General features: G+C 32.5%; 2 protein-coding genes across 2 annotated transcripts; one reads left to right on the forward strand and one right to left on the reverse strand.

Moving 5' to 3' along the window:
* Positions 1 to 5,214: 5,214 nt before the first annotated feature.
* LOC146952572 (cytochrome b-c1 complex subunit 7-2, mitochondrial-like) lies at positions 5,215 to 9,105 on the reverse strand. The gene is made up of 4 exons (XM_085703353.1): positions 8,923 to 9,105; positions 8,678 to 8,835; positions 7,555 to 7,602; positions 5,215 to 5,513 (listed from the first exon to the last, which is right to left on the reverse strand). The coding sequence occupies exons 1-4, from the start codon at positions 9,014 to 9,016 to the stop codon at positions 5,445 to 5,447; spliced, it is 369 nt and encodes a 122-aa protein (XP_085559479.1). The 5' UTR covers positions 9,017 to 9,105; the 3' UTR covers positions 5,215 to 5,444.
* Positions 9,106 to 11,336: 2,231 nt separating this feature from the next.
* LOC146952573 (potassium channel AKT1-like) lies at positions 11,337 to 17,250 on the forward strand. The gene is made up of 12 exons (XM_085703364.1): positions 11,337 to 11,790; positions 12,395 to 12,760; positions 13,208 to 13,265; positions 13,466 to 13,780; positions 13,898 to 14,143; positions 14,425 to 14,523; positions 14,624 to 14,656; positions 14,744 to 14,929; positions 15,023 to 15,220; positions 15,317 to 15,392; positions 15,987 to 16,577; positions 16,870 to 17,250. Exons 1-12 carry the CDS (start codon positions 11,606 to 11,608, stop codon positions 17,106 to 17,108), a joined length of 2,592 nt encoding a protein of 863 aa, XP_085559490.1. The 5' UTR covers positions 11,337 to 11,605; the 3' UTR covers positions 17,109 to 17,250.
* The last annotated feature ends 1,103 nt before the right edge of the window (positions 17,251 to 18,353 follow it).

Genomic DNA, 18,353 nt, shown 5'->3' on the forward strand with positions numbered 1-18,353 from the left:
AAAAATTTTGTTTTCTCAAATTGGTGGATTAACCCACTCACTTGTTTTTAATGTATTTTATATAGATATAAACTTGTTATAATGGATTTTGAATACCCCTTATTCTCTCTTAAAACAAATTTTTCTTATAAAAAAAAACTAGCCTAGGCAATAATTTCTATTGATTTTGTTGGGAAACCAACAAACGGAAGCATACTCCACCAAAAGTTAAAAAAGAAATAAAATGATGGCTTAATTGCATATTTGACCCTTATGTTTCAAGAAGTTGTGATTTTAGCCTCCTAATAAAATAAAGGTTTAAATGTGTTATTGGTCCCTGCACTTTCATCAGATTTTGGCATTGGTCCCTGCACTTTTTTTTGTTTGGCATTGGTCCCTGCACTTTGTAAAAATATTGGTATTGGTCCCTCTGTTAACTTTCAGTTAAAAAAAAACACAAAACTAACGGAGTGCCACGTGGCCCAATCATTTCACGCCACGTGGCACCAATACCAATATTTTTACAAAGTGCAGGGGCCAATACCAATAGTTTTGTGTTTTTTTTTTAACAGAAAATTAACAGAGGGACCAATACCAATATTTTTACAAAGTGCAGGGACCAATTTCAAACAAAAAAAGTGCAAGGACCAATGCCAAAATCTGATGAAAGTGCAGGGACTAAATGCATATTTAAGCCTAAAATAAAATACAAAATTGTCCCCTAAGTATGTCCCCTTTGCAGTTTTGGCCTCCCAGGTCAATTTTGACAAAGTCAAAGTTGACGAGGACGCCACGTGTGTAATTTTTTTTAATTATTAAAAAAATTATTATTTTTTAACAAAAAATAAAAAATTATTATTTTTAATTTAAAAAATGAAAAAATTGAAAAAAAAAAATGAAAAAATTGAACCAAATAGTCTTGGATTGTACACGACCATAAGAAAGAAGACTATTCTCCTATCAAACAAAAGAAGATTCAACTTTGATACGAGAATGACATGTATCTAAAAATAAACAAATAAGTGAACTTACTTCTCTTCTCTACAAATGACTGCCATAGTGCACTACAATATTTCACTCATTCTCTTGATTGGGACTTCAACTATGATTTAGCTGTAAGAAAATCAACAAGAGGAAAACTTCAAACAAGAAGAAGCATACCCACACGAGAAGCAAAATGACAACTTATAAATTTCGTGTGATTCTAAACTTCATAATTACATCTACAATCTCACAACATATTATTTTATTACCCAACTTGCACTTTTACAAATAGAAAATTACAAACCTTCTCGCATAATTTTATATGAAAAAATTGTAAATTCTCTCTAAGTCACACAACTATCAAAGTGTCCAGTACATAACTCAGAAAAAATCTCCAATTTACAAAAATGATTAGAGTTATTATGGTGAATTATTTTAAACCAACTCTTTATATTTATGAAAAATATTAACAAATGTTTAAGGGCATTGTTTAAGGAATTAACATATGTATTTTTGACAAAAAATGTGTATTTATAAGTGACAAATATTTAATTTGTATTTTCAGAGCAACATTTCCTTTTTAAGATTTCATAAACAATTCTCGAAACATCTTTAATGGGGAGCCATTTACTTAATAATGAACTCAACATATTGATGGCTCATATTGGATGAAGAAAAAAATGAATGCATGTTAGTTAATGACAACTATACAATGACTATCTCTCTTCAACCACTAACGATTTCCATGAGTAAAATAGGAAGGAAAATAGATAAAAGTTTGTCTCAGTCTCACCAGTGGCGGAGCCACGTGAGGACAGGGTATGGCCATGGCCTACCCATTATTTCTGTGAAATTACCATAATACCCTTGGCATAATTTTAATATTACAACCATGCCATTCACTCCCTCTTCCACTCTCCCACTCTCATTCGTATTTTTTCTCAGAACGGGAAAGAAAAGGAATCGCATCTTTTCTCCTCATCCTCACCTAGTCACGGCAGCAATCACTCACCTTCATCCACCGACAATCAGCCGCGACCGACGAACTCTCCTTCGAACTCAAAGCCTCCATCTCCTCTCTCAGCATCGATCTCTACTATGATCCTCCATTTGTCTCAATCTTTCTACAAAACCTAAAACTGTTAAACAAAGGTGAGTGTATCTCTGATTCTTTGATTTCTTTTTGTTTGCTAATGAATTTGATATTTAATTTGGTTTTCAATTTCAATTTTCCCATAACCCTAATCAAAACAAAAGGGGATTTTTGATTTTTGACTTTTGTTAATAATACTGCTTAAATGCATAATTGGAATTAGAGCTAGCATTAGATTATTGAGGAACTAATCTATTCATGGTTGGAATTAGAGCTAGCTTTAGAGTTTAGAATATTGAGGAACTTAAATCATTGAATATTATAGCTAGCTTTAGAATATTCATTGTTGGAATTAAATCTGGTAACTTATTGAGTAAAACAATACATTTAAAAGTGCATAATTGGATTTTCAAAGATTATATGGTATATAGAACCTAATGTGATTACTATGCATTATCTCTTGTCATGATTCTGTAATAGTGTAAGTAATGTGTAAGTAATGACAACGAACAAGATCATGAATGAATGTCAATGTGTATAGTGTGTAATAGTGTAAGTACTGATTATATTTAGTTATAGCCAATGTGTATAATGTGATTATATGGTATATAAACCTTGATTAAGGACTGATTATATTTAGTTATAGCTTGTTTCTCCCTAGTGAATGATGCAACCTGCATTTGGAAAATGAGACTCATTTCTATATTATGTAATAACAAAATAAAGCAAAGTCTCAATGTTATTTTTTGCTAATGTACTTACAGTTCGGATGGAACCTATTGTCTGCTCAATTACACTTGCTGATTTAGAATAAGCTGCCTGTCTAGTTGATGATGATTTAGAATATGTGTGTGTAATAGTGTAAGTGGGCAATTGGCAGATAGGAGCTACCCTAGACACTTTGCAAATGAATTGACAATCCATTAGCAGTACCATTGTCAATTGTAGATTTGTTTCATTATAATAATTTTGATGATTTTTACATCACTTTGATAATTTTGTTTCTTTAGGTATGTAATGATCGACTTTATATATTATGTAGTTTAAATTTTGAATGATTGGTTTTTGGTTTATTACGATTTAAATTTGTTATACAATATAATTTATATATTATATTTTAGTTTATTTTGATGGCGAGATGGCGGCCACCCCAAACTTTTTTGTCTAGCTCCGCCACTGTGTCTCACCATCTCAAATTCATGTGATTCTTGTTCTTTTAAATTTCTTTTCTAAATACACATCCCAAAAGGTGTTCATGAATGTTGTGTTTACGAATAGTTATTTTGCCATCTAAAAAGACTTAGCAACGCAGTTTATTGTCTGTTTACCTTCTACTCATATATAATTAATCCTTGATATATAGTAAAATTTGATTGGATATCAATGCACATTTTAAAAGTACGTATTAGTGAATTTGTTTAAAGACTCTTTCTATATTTTTTAGGAGTTGAATGAGTATTCAATTTGGCACGATAGATTGATCTCCCTATTTTTGTCCTATATATGTCATACTCAAAACTTTAGGAATAGCTATTAACTGTTGTGGACATATAAGAGCGACTTAATAGACCGGTGGATGGCTTTTGCTAATGTAGGACATCCTTCTCATGGATTCACGTGGAATGTCTATTATGGTTAGGAAGTGGATGGTTTTAATATCATGTGTTCTCCTAAGCAGAAAATGAGGCAAGTACGTTTCAATTTTTTTTTTTTTTTGGTTACAGTAGTACACTTCAACTTATTACTCTCAAATTTTTAGAGACTACCGTGGAGAAATAGGCTTAATTACATCTGTCTCCAATTTAGTGTTTGTATGGTTTTGATTTCTTTATTTTATTTTTGCGAATTTTCTCAATTTCAATTCTCCATATTTCCAAAATTGAAAATTATACAAAAGTAGTTTTTATATGTTAATTTTTCATATAAAATAAGAACACATATACAGTTCTTGTGAAATTACTTCGCAACTTTCTTTTTTAAAAGTCATAGGGAGAATGAAGTCCATTGAAGTGCATAATGCATTGCAAATTTGTACATATTCAAAACCCTTGAACTAGAGTCTTTTAAAATTAATTTTGACTGGCTCCGCAAAATAATGATTTTTTGTGCAAAATAATCATTTAAAACTAGTCTACACCAAATATGAATGCATGTCTGAGTGAGAATTCAAATCTATTTTTTTTTAACAAGATGAGAATTCACATCTTGTTTCATCACATCATGTGATTTTAGCCTTACAGCTAAACTCAACCCTGTTGGAAATGATTTTGTTTTAGGGAGAAAAAACTACAAATTACTGAACATTCCACCGTGAGTATGCAGGTTGACATGGTAAAATAAGCAGGATAAAAAAGCGTACTATATACATTTTAGATGGATAAAGTTAAGATTTGATTAATTGCTGATTGTGTCTCAGCTACAAATTCAAACCTACAATTTAAATTGAAGAGTTAGTGAATTTCAAAGTAATTCTATTCTGAATCTAAGTTTTGTGATATACAGAATCTAAAACCTCTCTTTTTCACCCGTTAATCCTCGAACATCTCTGTTAACCGTAGGGCAGCAATGGTGGCATGCCCTGCTGCTCGTAACCCTGTGGTAGCTTCTATAGATTTGGATTCCGACGAGAATATGTTGCCCTTATTAATCACTGTCTTGTTTTTTTCTTCTTTTAATCCACTTATACTTCCCTTCTTTAAGATCTTCACTTCAGTTGAGAAGATATATACTTGTTGAGTTTAGGATACTGCACTGATTTTATATTCGCAGGGGATATATATGCGTAGGGATGTATCTCAAACAGGGTTTCTGAGCTCTATCTTTCTTCCATCTTGGCATGGACACCAAATTGCAATCACGACATTTTCAGGGACCAACCACAAATTTTATTTTACAGGATTCATAGAATAATAATTCCAAACACCCCAAAACATGACTTGGGTTTAGTAATTACGGTACTGTTTGTACTATTATCCTGTAAAATAATATTCCACATTTCGCACGCTAATAGAACATCACAAACAGCACAGTTATCATTTTGATCCTTGAACAATCACTCCATCTTTTATTTTGGTAAGTCTGAATGCAAGAACTGTTCATATAAAATATACAACAGCTATATCTACCAAACAAGAAATGATTCCAATAAAGACAATGGGTAAAATGAACATGCAAGCCATAAATTATAAAGGCAAGCAGGTTTGTTGTTGCCATTTATTAGAAAATGCCCAAGAGGGAAGTTTACAGCACCAAAAAAATGTGGTCCATATAAGGATTCATCAAAGCTGTCCAAGATTTCATCATCAACCAAAACATTCTACCACAATAGTAGTACATTTTAACATCCAATTCCAATCAAAATAGCTTCAAGCGATACTACTCAATGCACTTATGGAAGGGTTCGTTGATACAGGGGCAAACCTCCCAATGCTTCACGCTCTGCTCGTTCCCTCTTCACCTGAAAATTGTGGGTTGAAAAGCATTTAGCATCACATATAGCAGTTATAGGGATGTTGATTTTCCAAAAATAACACTTTTTGCTACATGTACATGTAATTCTCGTAACTCAGTACAACACTCATCAAATCACAAGTGAGAGACATTCTTATGTGCTTAGAATTTTTGAAAGTAACACATGCAAGCAATCAAAATAAGAGTGCTAACACTCACTTTTCAACATTCACTCTCTTAGCAGGTAAAATTTATCTGGGTCTCACCATTCTACAAATGAGCCCCATATGAATTCCATTCAATGAAAGAGTGAGTGCTAAAAAGAGGGGGTTAGAGTGTTGCCAGCACCACTCATCAAAATAAAATCTAACAAGTAAGATGGGTCAGCAACAGCTTCATCTTATAACATTCTTAAATTAAAGCTAGATTTTGCATATTGCTATTACACTTAGTTTGGATGGTGATGAAAATGGAACAAAAACAACAAGGAAAGAAAATGCAAATTGAAATGATTTTATAATTGTTTGGATGCAGAGAACAACGAAATGAAATTCAAATTTTCTCCTTTCATTTAGTTGAATAGAAAATGAGAGGATGTATATATAAATGACAAGAAGTACCCTATTAGTTAGCATGTTAAATAAAGAACCATGATGCTGTCAGTGTCCAGTGCTGTCGTTGGCAGAAGGCCAAAAACCTGCCGTATAACCAATGGCACGGGCCATGACGGGAATCCCTTCACAAATTTCTTATGGTGGTTGTTTAAAACTCTGACACATAATTCTACCATAGTGGCTACCATGACCACCATTTAACAACACTGGACAGTGTGTTTAATTCAGAAGCAATAGCTTAAGGTCTTCAACTGGGAGTGGTTCTCTATGGGACTCTCAGAATACGAACATAGAAAAAACACCTAGATCAAGGATACACACATAGATGGCAGGGGATGGAAATAGAAGAACAGAAAGTGGAAATCCCTAAATCTAAACTGCATCCAACTTCCATGTGCAAAAGTTCTACTAAATTATCAATAATCTGTTACCCATATGCATCAGAAACTATGTAAGAGAACAACCCAGTAACCAATCCAACTTATCAATGCGTTAGAGTCCATATCAGCTGGTATCATGCCCCAACATCGGGTCTCCACAGTACTCAGCTCAAGGGTTGTTCAACCTCTGGAATCCTTCCTCACAATCAACTGCCATGACCCATGATTGCTATGTCTTTTAGCAGGGCTTGGTTCTAAAGTGAAACTTCTAGACTAGGGGTAAAATTTGAAGGGTTTTTGGGTCATTAACCATGTTTAATACCGTTTACTTGTGTGGGGCACATATGTGGAAGCCATTAGTCATATACCCTGTTAAGACCCATCTACATGTGCAGGGCCCAATGAATTACAAAAATATTGCCTTTTTTTTCTTCTTCATTTGATTACTATTTTCAAGGTTTTGTATATGTCCCAATGAAAACAAACTCTGCTGGTATTTACCTTTTCCTATACAAATCTTTGAAAATAAGGAAAACATTTTTATAAATAAAAAAGGTGAGAATGATGAAAATAAAGAATGAAAACAGAAATACAGACACAGGCTATTCTAAGCTTAAAAATAATTATTAATAATCCATCTACTCTAGCAAATATGAACTAACAAAAGGAACTACAAAAATGAATTGAAACATAAGATTTTTCATGTTTCTTAAATAAATTGAAAACAAAGAATATCCTCAATTATGCTACTATATTTGTTGAAATGGTTGAGTTTCACTCGCACCAAGATTTCTAACAATCTAAGCAATGTATTTAAGGATAAGATTGAAGTATATTTGGGTAGAAGACAATCAAGACAAGCAAAGGAAGTAATATCAATTCACACTGTCAAGTTTAGTGCTAACAAATGTTTAATAAAAAAGGCAATCAAGAAGTATGGAATCAGACTCCATATAATGTTATATCAAAACACGCACACCCACAATCACACAATTAGTTACTAATATTAACAAATAACTTAGAAACTGTCAAACATATAAAACAAGGCACTTACAAAGGTCAGCATATCCTGAAGGTAGCTCCTGAATGGTGTTTGCATTGCCTGTCAAAAACAGATACAAAGGATATGTGTGCTCAAAATTTGACATTTATGTTCAGAACAATCAGAGACATGCTCTTCACACAACCACATACCAAACAAGATATTTAGATCTTCTTTGATATGTTCAAATAAACAATACGCAAATATCAAACCAAAGTATGTTCACAGAAAATCACAACAGTACACTGCACAAGTGGACATTTTGCAAAATTTGAATTGTCCTGTAGAGATTATGTCTGCACTTTGCACATCCAGTGACAGTACAATGAAATAGAATACAAATTCTCATTTATTCTTTGGATAGTTTTACAATAAAAGTGGAATGAAATGCAACAAAAAATAAACAATATTCCTTTTTACACCTCCAAATTGGAGAAAGCAAAATGATGATTTGTTAATGATATAACCCTAGTTTAAATTAAAATAAGAAAAACTCCCGGAGGATCTAACTCTGTCTTGTGGTTGTATAGACATCAAAATCTTTTGATGTCTATACAACCACAATTGAGACAGCATTTGCTGCATTTCACTGCTATTCTATGCAATTTAAAACCTCAAATGTGAAATGAAATAAAATGCATTTCACAAGGTAAATTTCAATTATTTTGAACAATTAAAACAGTGAAACCCATCTCGTTTTTTGATTCTATTTAACTAAAATTCATCCATTTCCGTCAATAGATAAACACATCCACAAGGACTTTCAATAAATTTCTGTTATTCCCTATGTAGCACTGACACTTTCAATGGAATGTGTGTCCGGTGTCCACACCGACACGACACTGACACACGTGATTAATTCAATTAATTCATTTTTTTTACCCTCGTAAACCTGTCCATGTCTGTGTCGAGCACATGCTTCATATGTTATTGTTCTCAATCTCAATCTAAACAATGAAACATAACTCACAAATTGATTCTATTTCACTTCATTTCATCCATTTCTATCAATACAAACACACCCACAACAGTTTTCAACCAATTTATCAAGCTTCATCTAGTTTCTCGCTAAAATTTTACAACAGCAACCAAAAACATTCAATTTTGTATTAAATTAACGAAAAACCAAACCAACCTGAAGATCCTCAGGAAGATACTCATGCTTCATGGAAAGATCAATAGCACGCTTAAGACGAGCATGACGAGCATCAACAACCTCCTTTGGAAGCCGATTCAAAGCCTCCTTAATATCCAAATCGTAATACGGATCATACAGATCATCATATCGTAAACCTAATTTCACAAATCAAATACAATTTCACAAATTAGGGTTTGAGAAATTGAAAAAACGAAATGAAGATTTAGGATTAAAAGATCAACCGTATTTGCGAAGACGTTTGGAAACAGCTTTCATGTGTTGAGCAGCGAACCAGTTTTTCTTTGGATCTACAATCGCTTGTAGCAAAGACGCCATTGTTGAGTTTTTTGTGTTCTCTCACTTTGCTTTTGAGAATAATCGATGAAAATGAATTAAGTGCTTTTTTGTTTTGCGTTTTCAGCCCTAAAAATTCTCTCGGTTTAACACGACCAATTATACTCGCTTGCTCTACGACGTCGTTTTGTTTAACTATTTCAGATTGATTTTCTTATGTTTTGGTGTTAAAATGTTAGATTAATATTGTCATATTTGTCCTGTCATATCAGTATTTTAGTCAATATTTACTTATTTACGTATCAATCGCGGTAAATATTTACTTATTATGATGTAAATTTGATATGTTAAATACTATTATGGTTACTCTTTACATATTAAATGACCAAAATGATTATTTCTCCGATTTTCTTTCTACAAAATTATGCATTTAATCTTTGCAAATGTAGCGGAAAAAAGATTTTGATCTTTGCAATTTTTTTTTTAGACCTTCTAAAAATTATGAAATAATAATAATAATAATAATAATAACAATAACGGAAATGTCCTTTTTTAACGTTTTGGTTCATTTTTATGGTTTTTTAACTCTTCTACTAAGAATAACCCCATTCACTGGGAAATGATCCGCTCACATTTCTAAACATGAGAAAAAAACCCTCATTTCATCAAGCACTAACAAATGTCTAAATAGAATCGGACAAGACTCAAATCATCAAATCAAATTAATACTAAAGTTACAACCAATGTTGGTTAGAGCATCAACCCAAAAATGAATACTAAACTCACCAACATATTTTCATAAGGCTCCTCGGACCAAGACCTAGGACTCCCTCCGTAGAAATATGTTGGTGAAAATATGTTGGTCATCATAATTTCTTAGGTTTGGTTACTACGTACTCCATCCGTTTCAAAATGCATATCATATTTTTACAATGTGTATTATTCATATAATTTACTTTGACTCTTTTTTTAATTTATATATAAATACAAATGTTAGCATCTAAGATGTTGTTCGATTTGTTTCGATAAATATTTTTAAAATATTAAATTTTTATAATTTTTATTATAGATAATTAAAGATATCAACAGTCAAAGTTATGTCTTGGCATGTGTAAAGTGGTTGATTGCGACATTTTTTTTTTTGACAAAAGCGACATTTATTTTAAAACACTTTTAAAGATATCAATTGCATAAGGATTGGGTAGCCATATCCAACAGCTATGGGTTGCTCTCAACATTTTTCGAAAAAGAAAACTAGTTTTCATCTGGCTAGCTTGTTGACCGGAGAGCATGCAAAACTCATGCACAGTATTTGTAACACAATTCATTTTGAGTGGTGATACATGTACACCCCTACGTGGCAATACATCCTTTACACCCATACAAAATTCTGACATGTGGCAACCTGGACCCCATACAAGTAGAAGAGAAAGTGTGGTTGTGAGATGAACTCACCAAAATGTCCCTAATACATGGGGTGTACAATGGAGTGTATGAATAAAGGATGTTCATGTAAAATTTTCCATTCATTTTAACCTTCGTAAACATATTATGAGAGACCATGTGTATGAAGCATTTTACACTGTTAACAAGTGTTGCAGTAAGACGAGTTAAGATCATCTTAATTTCTTAATTGAAATGTAGAGATTAATTACTATAATTTTTGTGTATAACCTTGTACATGCTTGGTATTATTATATAATTTGAATTTTATACGGCAAAAATAGCAGCAATGGAGCACTCTATACTTTGTTTTTGTAGAGACTAATTTCTCAAACTGTGGACTCAAACAATCGACCAACTCTCCATAAAAGTTTTGACGTTGATAAATGGCTATATTTGGATTTAAACTCAGAACCTTGCTTAAGGTATAGAAGAGAATCGTAATATCATCGTTCTCACGTGTCTAAACTTATTTAAATAAACAGAGATGACTCCCTCCGTCTCAAAATAACTGAGTCATTTGCACAAATTAAAAATTGTCCCAAAATACTAATTGACTCATTTCACTTTTTCGATGCAATATTAATTAGTTTTTCAATTATAACGGTAATTAATATTACTTTCATCACATGATAATGATGAATACACTAATACTTGACAATGACACTTAAAATCATTTTTCTCTCTCTTTCACTTATACATTATTTTTAATACGTGTGAAATAATCGAGGGGATTAATTTGTCACAAAGGAGTACTTTTTAGAAGCCAAAAATTCATATTGGGAGTTGTTGTGAGAGAGTGGTAAATGCCAGATGGCAAGACCGCCAACAAAGAAGCAAGTAAATAATATTCACACGCATTTGACTAGTACTGCTCAATTTAGCTCAACAATAACAATCATGTACCATCTCTAAAAATAGTAACACAAAAAACAAACACAAGATCCTTCAAATTCAATTTCCTCAAACACCATATGGTTTTAGATTCTGCCTTAATTGACATATAAATACTTTTTTGTTTTCATTCCAGAAACCCAGAAAATCCGTTGTGAACATTATTCTTCTTGCTAACAAACCAATACAAAGAACAAGAATGCTACCAAATAAAAACATGAACAAAATTATGAGAAGAAAAGAACACATGAATGCATATTGTGTCTCTCCTTGATCCCCTTTACGAGGAAGATCATGGAGATGTTTGGAATAAAGTCTTTTGGTCGTAAAAATGATAAACAAAAACAAACCAAAGATGATTCTAGCAGCCAATACAGTCTTACCGGATTCATTCCACCTCTCGGTGCCGCCACCATGTATGGCAGCAAGAGACAAGAGCTCCGGCGTTACATCATCTCCCCAAGCAACCGTCATTATCGGTAAGATTTATTCAATTGTCAATAACAACTCATTTTTCTATTTCAAAATATCATATTTTCTTCTTCTTCTTTTTTTTTTTTTGAAAATTAATTGCTTTAAGAAACATGAATTTATGTCATGAATGAATGTACTAGAGATGGCGTTTAAGGATTAATATCAATATGTATATCATGGTCAATGTTTTTGTTTGTATCAGCGGTGAGTTTGATAAAGTCACGGCCGTGATTTTGATAAAATGTATACTTTGGAGTTTTAACAAAATCACAGTGCCATAATTTTTTTGAACTCACCGGCCATCATTTTTTGAAATATTCGCAAACCACATTATATGCATGTTTGGATTGACGGTGAGTTTGGTGAAATCACGGTGACACCTTGATTTTGCCAAAATCATGGTGGCGTAGATTCGCTATAAATAAATTTGAACATGCACTGGGGCTATAATTACAACTGCATCGGTTGTATTTGACCGCTATTTTCTATAATTCCAAAGTTGTGACATGATTGCAATGCAACTGTAATTGTAATTTAAAATCTAGGTCAATGTGAATGATGATATATGGAATGTACAATGATAATGATATGTAATAATTGATATTGCAGACAATGGTGCAAATTTTTGATGATATGGGTTGTCTACACTGCATGGGTGTGTCCTTTTGAATTTGGGTTTCTTGAGAAATCAAGGGGTGCACTAGCTTATGCAGACAGCATTGTGAATGGATTTTTTTTCATTGACATTGTTCTCACCTTCTTTGTTGCCTACGTTGACAAGACTACTTTTCTACTCGTCGACGATCGATGGAAAATTGCTCGGAGATATTTGAAATCTTGGTTTATCCTTGATGTGCTCTCTATCATTCCTTATGAAGGTGCTTTGTATTTGTTGCCAGCTTCACTCGAGATGTATGGCTACTTCAATATTCTTCGCCTTTGGCGTCTTCGTAGAGCTAGTGCCATGTTTTCAAGGTAATGACCAAAGCTCAAAACTTTCCTTCTTTTCAAGTTACATTATAACTTTCTACATAAATTTACTACCACATGTAACTGGGAAATTATTCTTAATAGTGGCCTTTTTGTTTAAACTTGAGTTAGCCCGATGTTTTGATCGATTTAGCTTGTTTGTTTTTGCAATGATAAAAATTGATTTTGCATAATTGATTCTGGCTCGGGACAAGTTTAATGTTAAGTGATTTATAGTTGAATGCATTCATGTAAAAGCATGTTGAATAGTAAATTCGAGACTAAAAATAAATTGGAGATGCAAAAACATCAAAATCTAGCTTCAAGTTAATCAATTATACTATAGAACATCCAAACTTGTCAAAAGTAATTCTACTCCTTGAAATTAATTTTGCCCCCAAAAAATTAACCAACTTGGTGTTACTTATTTCCTTTCTTTGTTCTGTGTGTCAGGTTAGAAAAGGATAGGAATTATAACTACTTTTTGGTGCGCTGTTTAAAACTGTTATGTGTAAGTACTTTCTAATTATACAGTGATTTTGTTTTTTATTTTGCAAAGTTATGGCTTATAATATACTACCTATGTTCTCAAATATAAACGAAAAAGTTTTTATTTGGATCAAATACATAAACTTTTTCGCTTATAGTTGAGAACAGGAGTATGGTATAAAAACACTAAACTTATAAGTTAAAATGTGATGTCTTTTGTAGGTATCACTATTTGAGGTGCATTGTGCTGCCTGTTTTTTCTATTTTCTGGCTACAGTACGCAACGATATGAAAGCTTCATGGCTATCACTTGTCTATGATGCAGACAACCTAACTATATGGGATGGATATGTAGCATCAATATATTGGTCCATATGTACACTTTCAACAGTTGGTTATGGAGATTTGCATCCTATAAACACAGATGAAATGATTTTTGACATTTTTTATATGCTATTCAATTTTGGATTTCATGCATATCTTATAGGAAACATGACCAATTTGGTTGTGCATTGGACAAATAGAACTAAGAGTTATGTGAGTATACAATATTCCTTATCCTTTTGTTTTGAAGCATTATGCACTTGACTATTCTACATCTAGATATACTTATTAATTTCAATTTTGAATGTGTTCTTTATTGTGGTGCATTAGAGGGATACTGTCCAAGCTGCATCAAATTTTTCTCGTAGGAATCGGTTACCTAAACGGTTACAAGAGCAGATATTTGCTCATTTTCATATGAAGTACAAAACAAATTTAGAAGGATTGGAGCAACAAGAGATAATGGATTCCCTTCCAAAAGCCATTAAGTCGAGCGTTGCACACTACCGATTCTTTGAACGCATCCAAGATGTATACTTGTTTCATGGAGTGTCAAACGACTTACGATTTCAACTGGTAATATTATTATGTCTGCTGTAATATAACCCTCTTGTGTTGAAGAAGAACACTGTTAAGTTTATGTTTAACATAACCCGGAACATTTGGAAATAACTAATTTTAAAGTTTGCCTTTGATTTGGGTGCCTACATCAGCAGTTCGAGTTCGCTTATTTCCAACTCGTGAACTTTGATGACATAAAACTATGTGATAGCTCTCATAGCACTTCCATTTTTTTAATTCTATTTTGACTGAATAGATTATTTTACTTGCCTATGTTGAAATCTCAAAATTTGAAGGTGACGGAGTTGAAGGCCGAGTTTTTTCCTCCAAAGGAAGATATAGTCTTGCAGAATGAATCACCAACAGACTTTTATATAATGGTTGTTGGAGCTGCAGTAAAATACTCTCTCTCTCTCTCTCTCACCTTATTTCCATTTACTCTATTATATTGTATAAACATGGCAAACTATAACTCTAATCTCTTCGAATTGACAGGATCTTATCATTAATGAGAACGGAAAAGAAAAGGCAAGTTTCATCTGCATTCCTTTATATGATATCATGAAAAATCTTATTTCCATACGACTAACAAAATATGTTTGCAAATTATATCAGTCTTTTAACGAAGCAACGACAGGAGATGTTTTTGGAGAAATAGGAGTGTTATGTTATAGGCCACAACCTTATACAGTTCGGACCAAGCGATTAAGCCAGATCTTGCGTTTGAGTCGATCAACATTTCTAACCCTTGTTCATAACAATGTTGAAGACGGAACAATAATCATGAACAATTTTCTTCAGGTATATAAGAAGATATTTGAGATTTTTAATTTTTTTCTTTCTAGAAGTGATTCTTCAAGAAAGCATATGTTGATGTTTTCTACCTTATTGCAGCATGTGCAAAATTTAAAGTATCCGATGATTGATAGGGTTCAAGCTGAAATAGAATCAATGTTGTCAAAAGGCAAAATGGATTTGCCTATAAGTTTAATATATGCTGCTAACAAACCTGATGACATGTTGTTGCATCAATTGCTGAAGAAAGGTTCAGATCCAAATGAAATAGATAATAAAACTGGAAGGACAGCACTGGTTAGAATTTTATTTCTCTTACAATGTCAACACATAAATTTTTTCTACATGCTTTACTAAACACTGATTATAATTCTACTTTCTTATGTTATATAGCATATTGCAGCTTCTAAAGGTAATAACCATTGTGCGGTTTTGCTTCTTGAATTCGGAGCTGATCCCAACATACAAGGTACAGTTAGAGTTTCTTGTAAATCAAGTAACTGTTAAAAAGTAAAAACATATAGCATTACAAATGATGTTTGTCACTACCTTTCAAACATGAATGCACAAAATGAAGTGTGCATGGCATTTAGCATTGGAAAGTAACTTGAAGAATTTTAAGAGTAGCCTTTTTCTCATTTAAATTATAAAATCATAATACTTTCCTTCATTTTTTTATGAAGTATTTTGCGTCGGTACACAATGAACACTTAATATTTCAATCAAACGAATAATAGACGCTTTTTTTACATTCACCAAAAAGTTTTTCTTATTTTCATGAATATTCTATTGGAAGTGAGAAAAACTTGCTTTCATGGAAAGTGTTTCTCAAATTATGTAAAGTGTGATTTAAATTGCAATTGAGAAAAATTTAAACTATAGTTAAACCGGTTTGTTTAGGCTTGTGGAGAGTCTAACTCGATTTTGATCGAAGCTCCCTTTCACATGCTTTCATCAAAATCGATTTTGACTGGCCCTAAACATGTTTCTTGTCCTAAAACTAACAATTAAGAATTGGTTATTAAAATGATTTCTTAGTGTTAAATTGGTTTTATTTATACAGATTTTGAAGGAGATATACCACTATGGGAAGCAATTAAGGGAGGGCATGAATCAATGATAAAACTACTTATGGACAATGGTGCAGATATATCTTCTGCTAATGTAGCTAGTTTAGCATGCTTTGCTGTGGAGAAAAATAACATTCAATTGCTAAAAGATATTGTAAAATATGGTGGTGATATTGTGACAAAGTCCACAAATGATGGAACCACTGCACTTCATACTGCTGTATGTGATGGAAATGTTGAAATAGTTAAGTTTCTTGTAGAACAAGGAGCAAATATTGATAAGCCAGATGGCTTTGGTTGGAGTTCAAGAGCTTATGCAAATCAACAAGGCCATGAAGAAATACAAAATATGTTTGAAGAAATTGAACAAGATAACACAATTCCTTATGATATTCCATCAACACCAAAAAATAATGGAAGACCATTTATTGAAATCCCTCAAAGTGAACCTTGTATGCTAGCTAGCCCTCGAGGTGGTATGTTTCCACCTAATCAAGAGTTAACATGGTTGGGTAATCCTCAGAGAAGAAAGGTTAGCCCTTTTAGAAATTCCTTTTTTGGAATGATTGCAGCTGCTAATCGAGGTAAATATATGTGCCTTTATCTTCCAAGTTCTGATTTAAAATACATGATTTTATCTGCATTGTAGGTGTAAACTAGTTTTACATCGACATCTAATGAGAACTCAAGATTTTGCCACGTAAGCTCATTTTGCAACCGCAATATAAAAATAACCACAAAATGTTGAATTCTCATTAGACGTAAGTGGAAAAATAGTTTACACTAACAATTCATGTTCTTCTTTCCCATTCTTTATTGCAATGCTTGCATTTGATTCTAGAAAATTGAATGAGTTTTGCTTCTTTTTTTCTTCAGATAAAGTGGGTTCCCCTTCATCTCAAAGCAGTACTACACCAATTAGAGTAATGCTTAGTTGTCAAGAGAAAAGTGAACATCCTAAAAGGCTTGTCTTTCTACCAAAGTCCCTTCAAGAGTTGCTAGATGTTGGCGCTAAAAAGTTTGACTTTTCTCCCACTAAAATCTTGACTGAAGATGGAGCTGAAGTTGAAGAAATAAACTTGATCAGAGAGGGTGATCATCTTATTATTGCTTGATGATACTAAGCATTGAAACTTGAATTGGTTACTATACACTTTTATAAATTTAGAATGTAAGAAAGGAAACAAAAATTATAGTATTATACACAAAAATGTAGGTTAGAATAGAAGAGATATATTTCATTATTTTATTCAATCATACTTTTGTTCCCTCAATGACTTGAAATTTTCTTCACTTTACTTTGAATTTTGGCATACAAGGATTTTTTTTTTTGAGAGAATTTTGGCATACAAGGATTAAAAAGCATGTTACCCTATCTTTTGTATACTACATGCAATCATTATATTTGAGTCTAAAGGTCCTCGTGAGCTTAACTCAGTTGGTATGGACAATGCATAAAATATGCAAGGTTCGGGGTTCGAACCCTGGCCACCACCAAAAAAAATATTTGAGTCTAAAGAACAACAATATTAGAATTTCTCTCTATGGAGTTTATTTGAATTTGAGATCATAACATCAAAAATAAATATTTAATTTCGTCCATACACATGCTTTCTTTTTTATGAGAACAATAAATTATCTCTGTCCCGTAAGCACAACTCGGTTGGTAGGAACATTGCAATATGTAGTGGCTAGGGTTCAAACTTGAGATTCCCTACTTATTCACCTTAAGAGGTGAAATTTTGACCTCTAGACTACTTGATAAAAACAAAATTCTCATTTTTATACGGTTGACTTGCCACAGTTCAACACTAAATCTATAATATATGTATACAAGTATGAATCTCTGAATTTTTTTGGAAGGGCATAGGTGTTACAAAGATCAAATGGTTGTGTTATATTTTTTCTCCAATTGTTTCATTGATTCATCGTTTTCCCTTTTATACTATATTTATTCTCTTTAGATTTGGTTAGTTTTTTGAAGAGAAATTGAGGTTGCAGCAATTGTTGATCTGTCTAGAAGCTATTGCTTTCTTTGCTATTCTTTGCTTTAATATGGCAACAAATCAATAATTTTTCAACATTGCAATGGTTATATTTCCTAATTAAGCTAGACCCTAGTTGCAATGGAGATATTGTTCCTTTTAGGGTTCTTTTTTGGTCATAATCCTCTGGTTTAACAAGGGAATATTTGCAAGGAAGTAGCAAAGTCGCTTTAGTTCGAAGCTTAATTATGATTCAAGTTCAAGTTTTCGCTCAAAATTTTATCACTTCTATTCGAAGTGGTTATACACACATGCGCGCACGACAAAGAGGAATCTATCTTGTTCTTAATTAATATCAAATATACATTTGTTTCC

This window comes from Medicago sativa, chromosome 1 (assembly GCF_051527215.1).
Source record: "Medicago sativa cultivar Bolivia chromosome 1, Bolivia_mono, whole genome shotgun sequence".
Lineage (NCBI taxonomy): Eukaryota > Viridiplantae > Streptophyta > Magnoliopsida > Fabales > Fabaceae > Medicago > Medicago sativa.

Excerpts from the sequence above, each read along its gene's own strand:
- LOC146952572 (XM_085703353.1), bottom strand. The coding sequence starts at position 9,016 with ATGGCGTCTTTGCTACAAGCGATTGTAGATCCAAAGAAAAACTGGTTC. Across the intron at positions 8,836-8,922 it reads CAAACGTCTTCGCAAATACG|GTTTACGATATGATGATCTG; the intron begins GTTGATCTTTTA and ends TTGTGAAATTAG. Across the intron at positions 5,514-7,554 it reads TTCAGGATATGCTGACCTTT|GTGAAGAGGGAACGAGCAGA; the intron begins GTAAGTGCCTTG and ends CACAATTTTCAG.
- LOC146952573 (XM_085703364.1), top strand. The coding sequence starts at position 11,606 with ATGGAGATGTTTGGAATAAAGTCTTTTGGTCGTAAAAATGATAAACAA. Across the intron at positions 14,144-14,424 it reads ACGACTTACGATTTCAACTG|GTGACGGAGTTGAAGGCCGA; the intron begins GTAATATTATTA and ends CAAAATTTGAAG. Across the intron at positions 15,221-15,316 it reads AAACTGGAAGGACAGCACTG|CATATTGCAGCTTCTAAAGG; the intron begins GTTAGAATTTTA and ends TATGTTATATAG.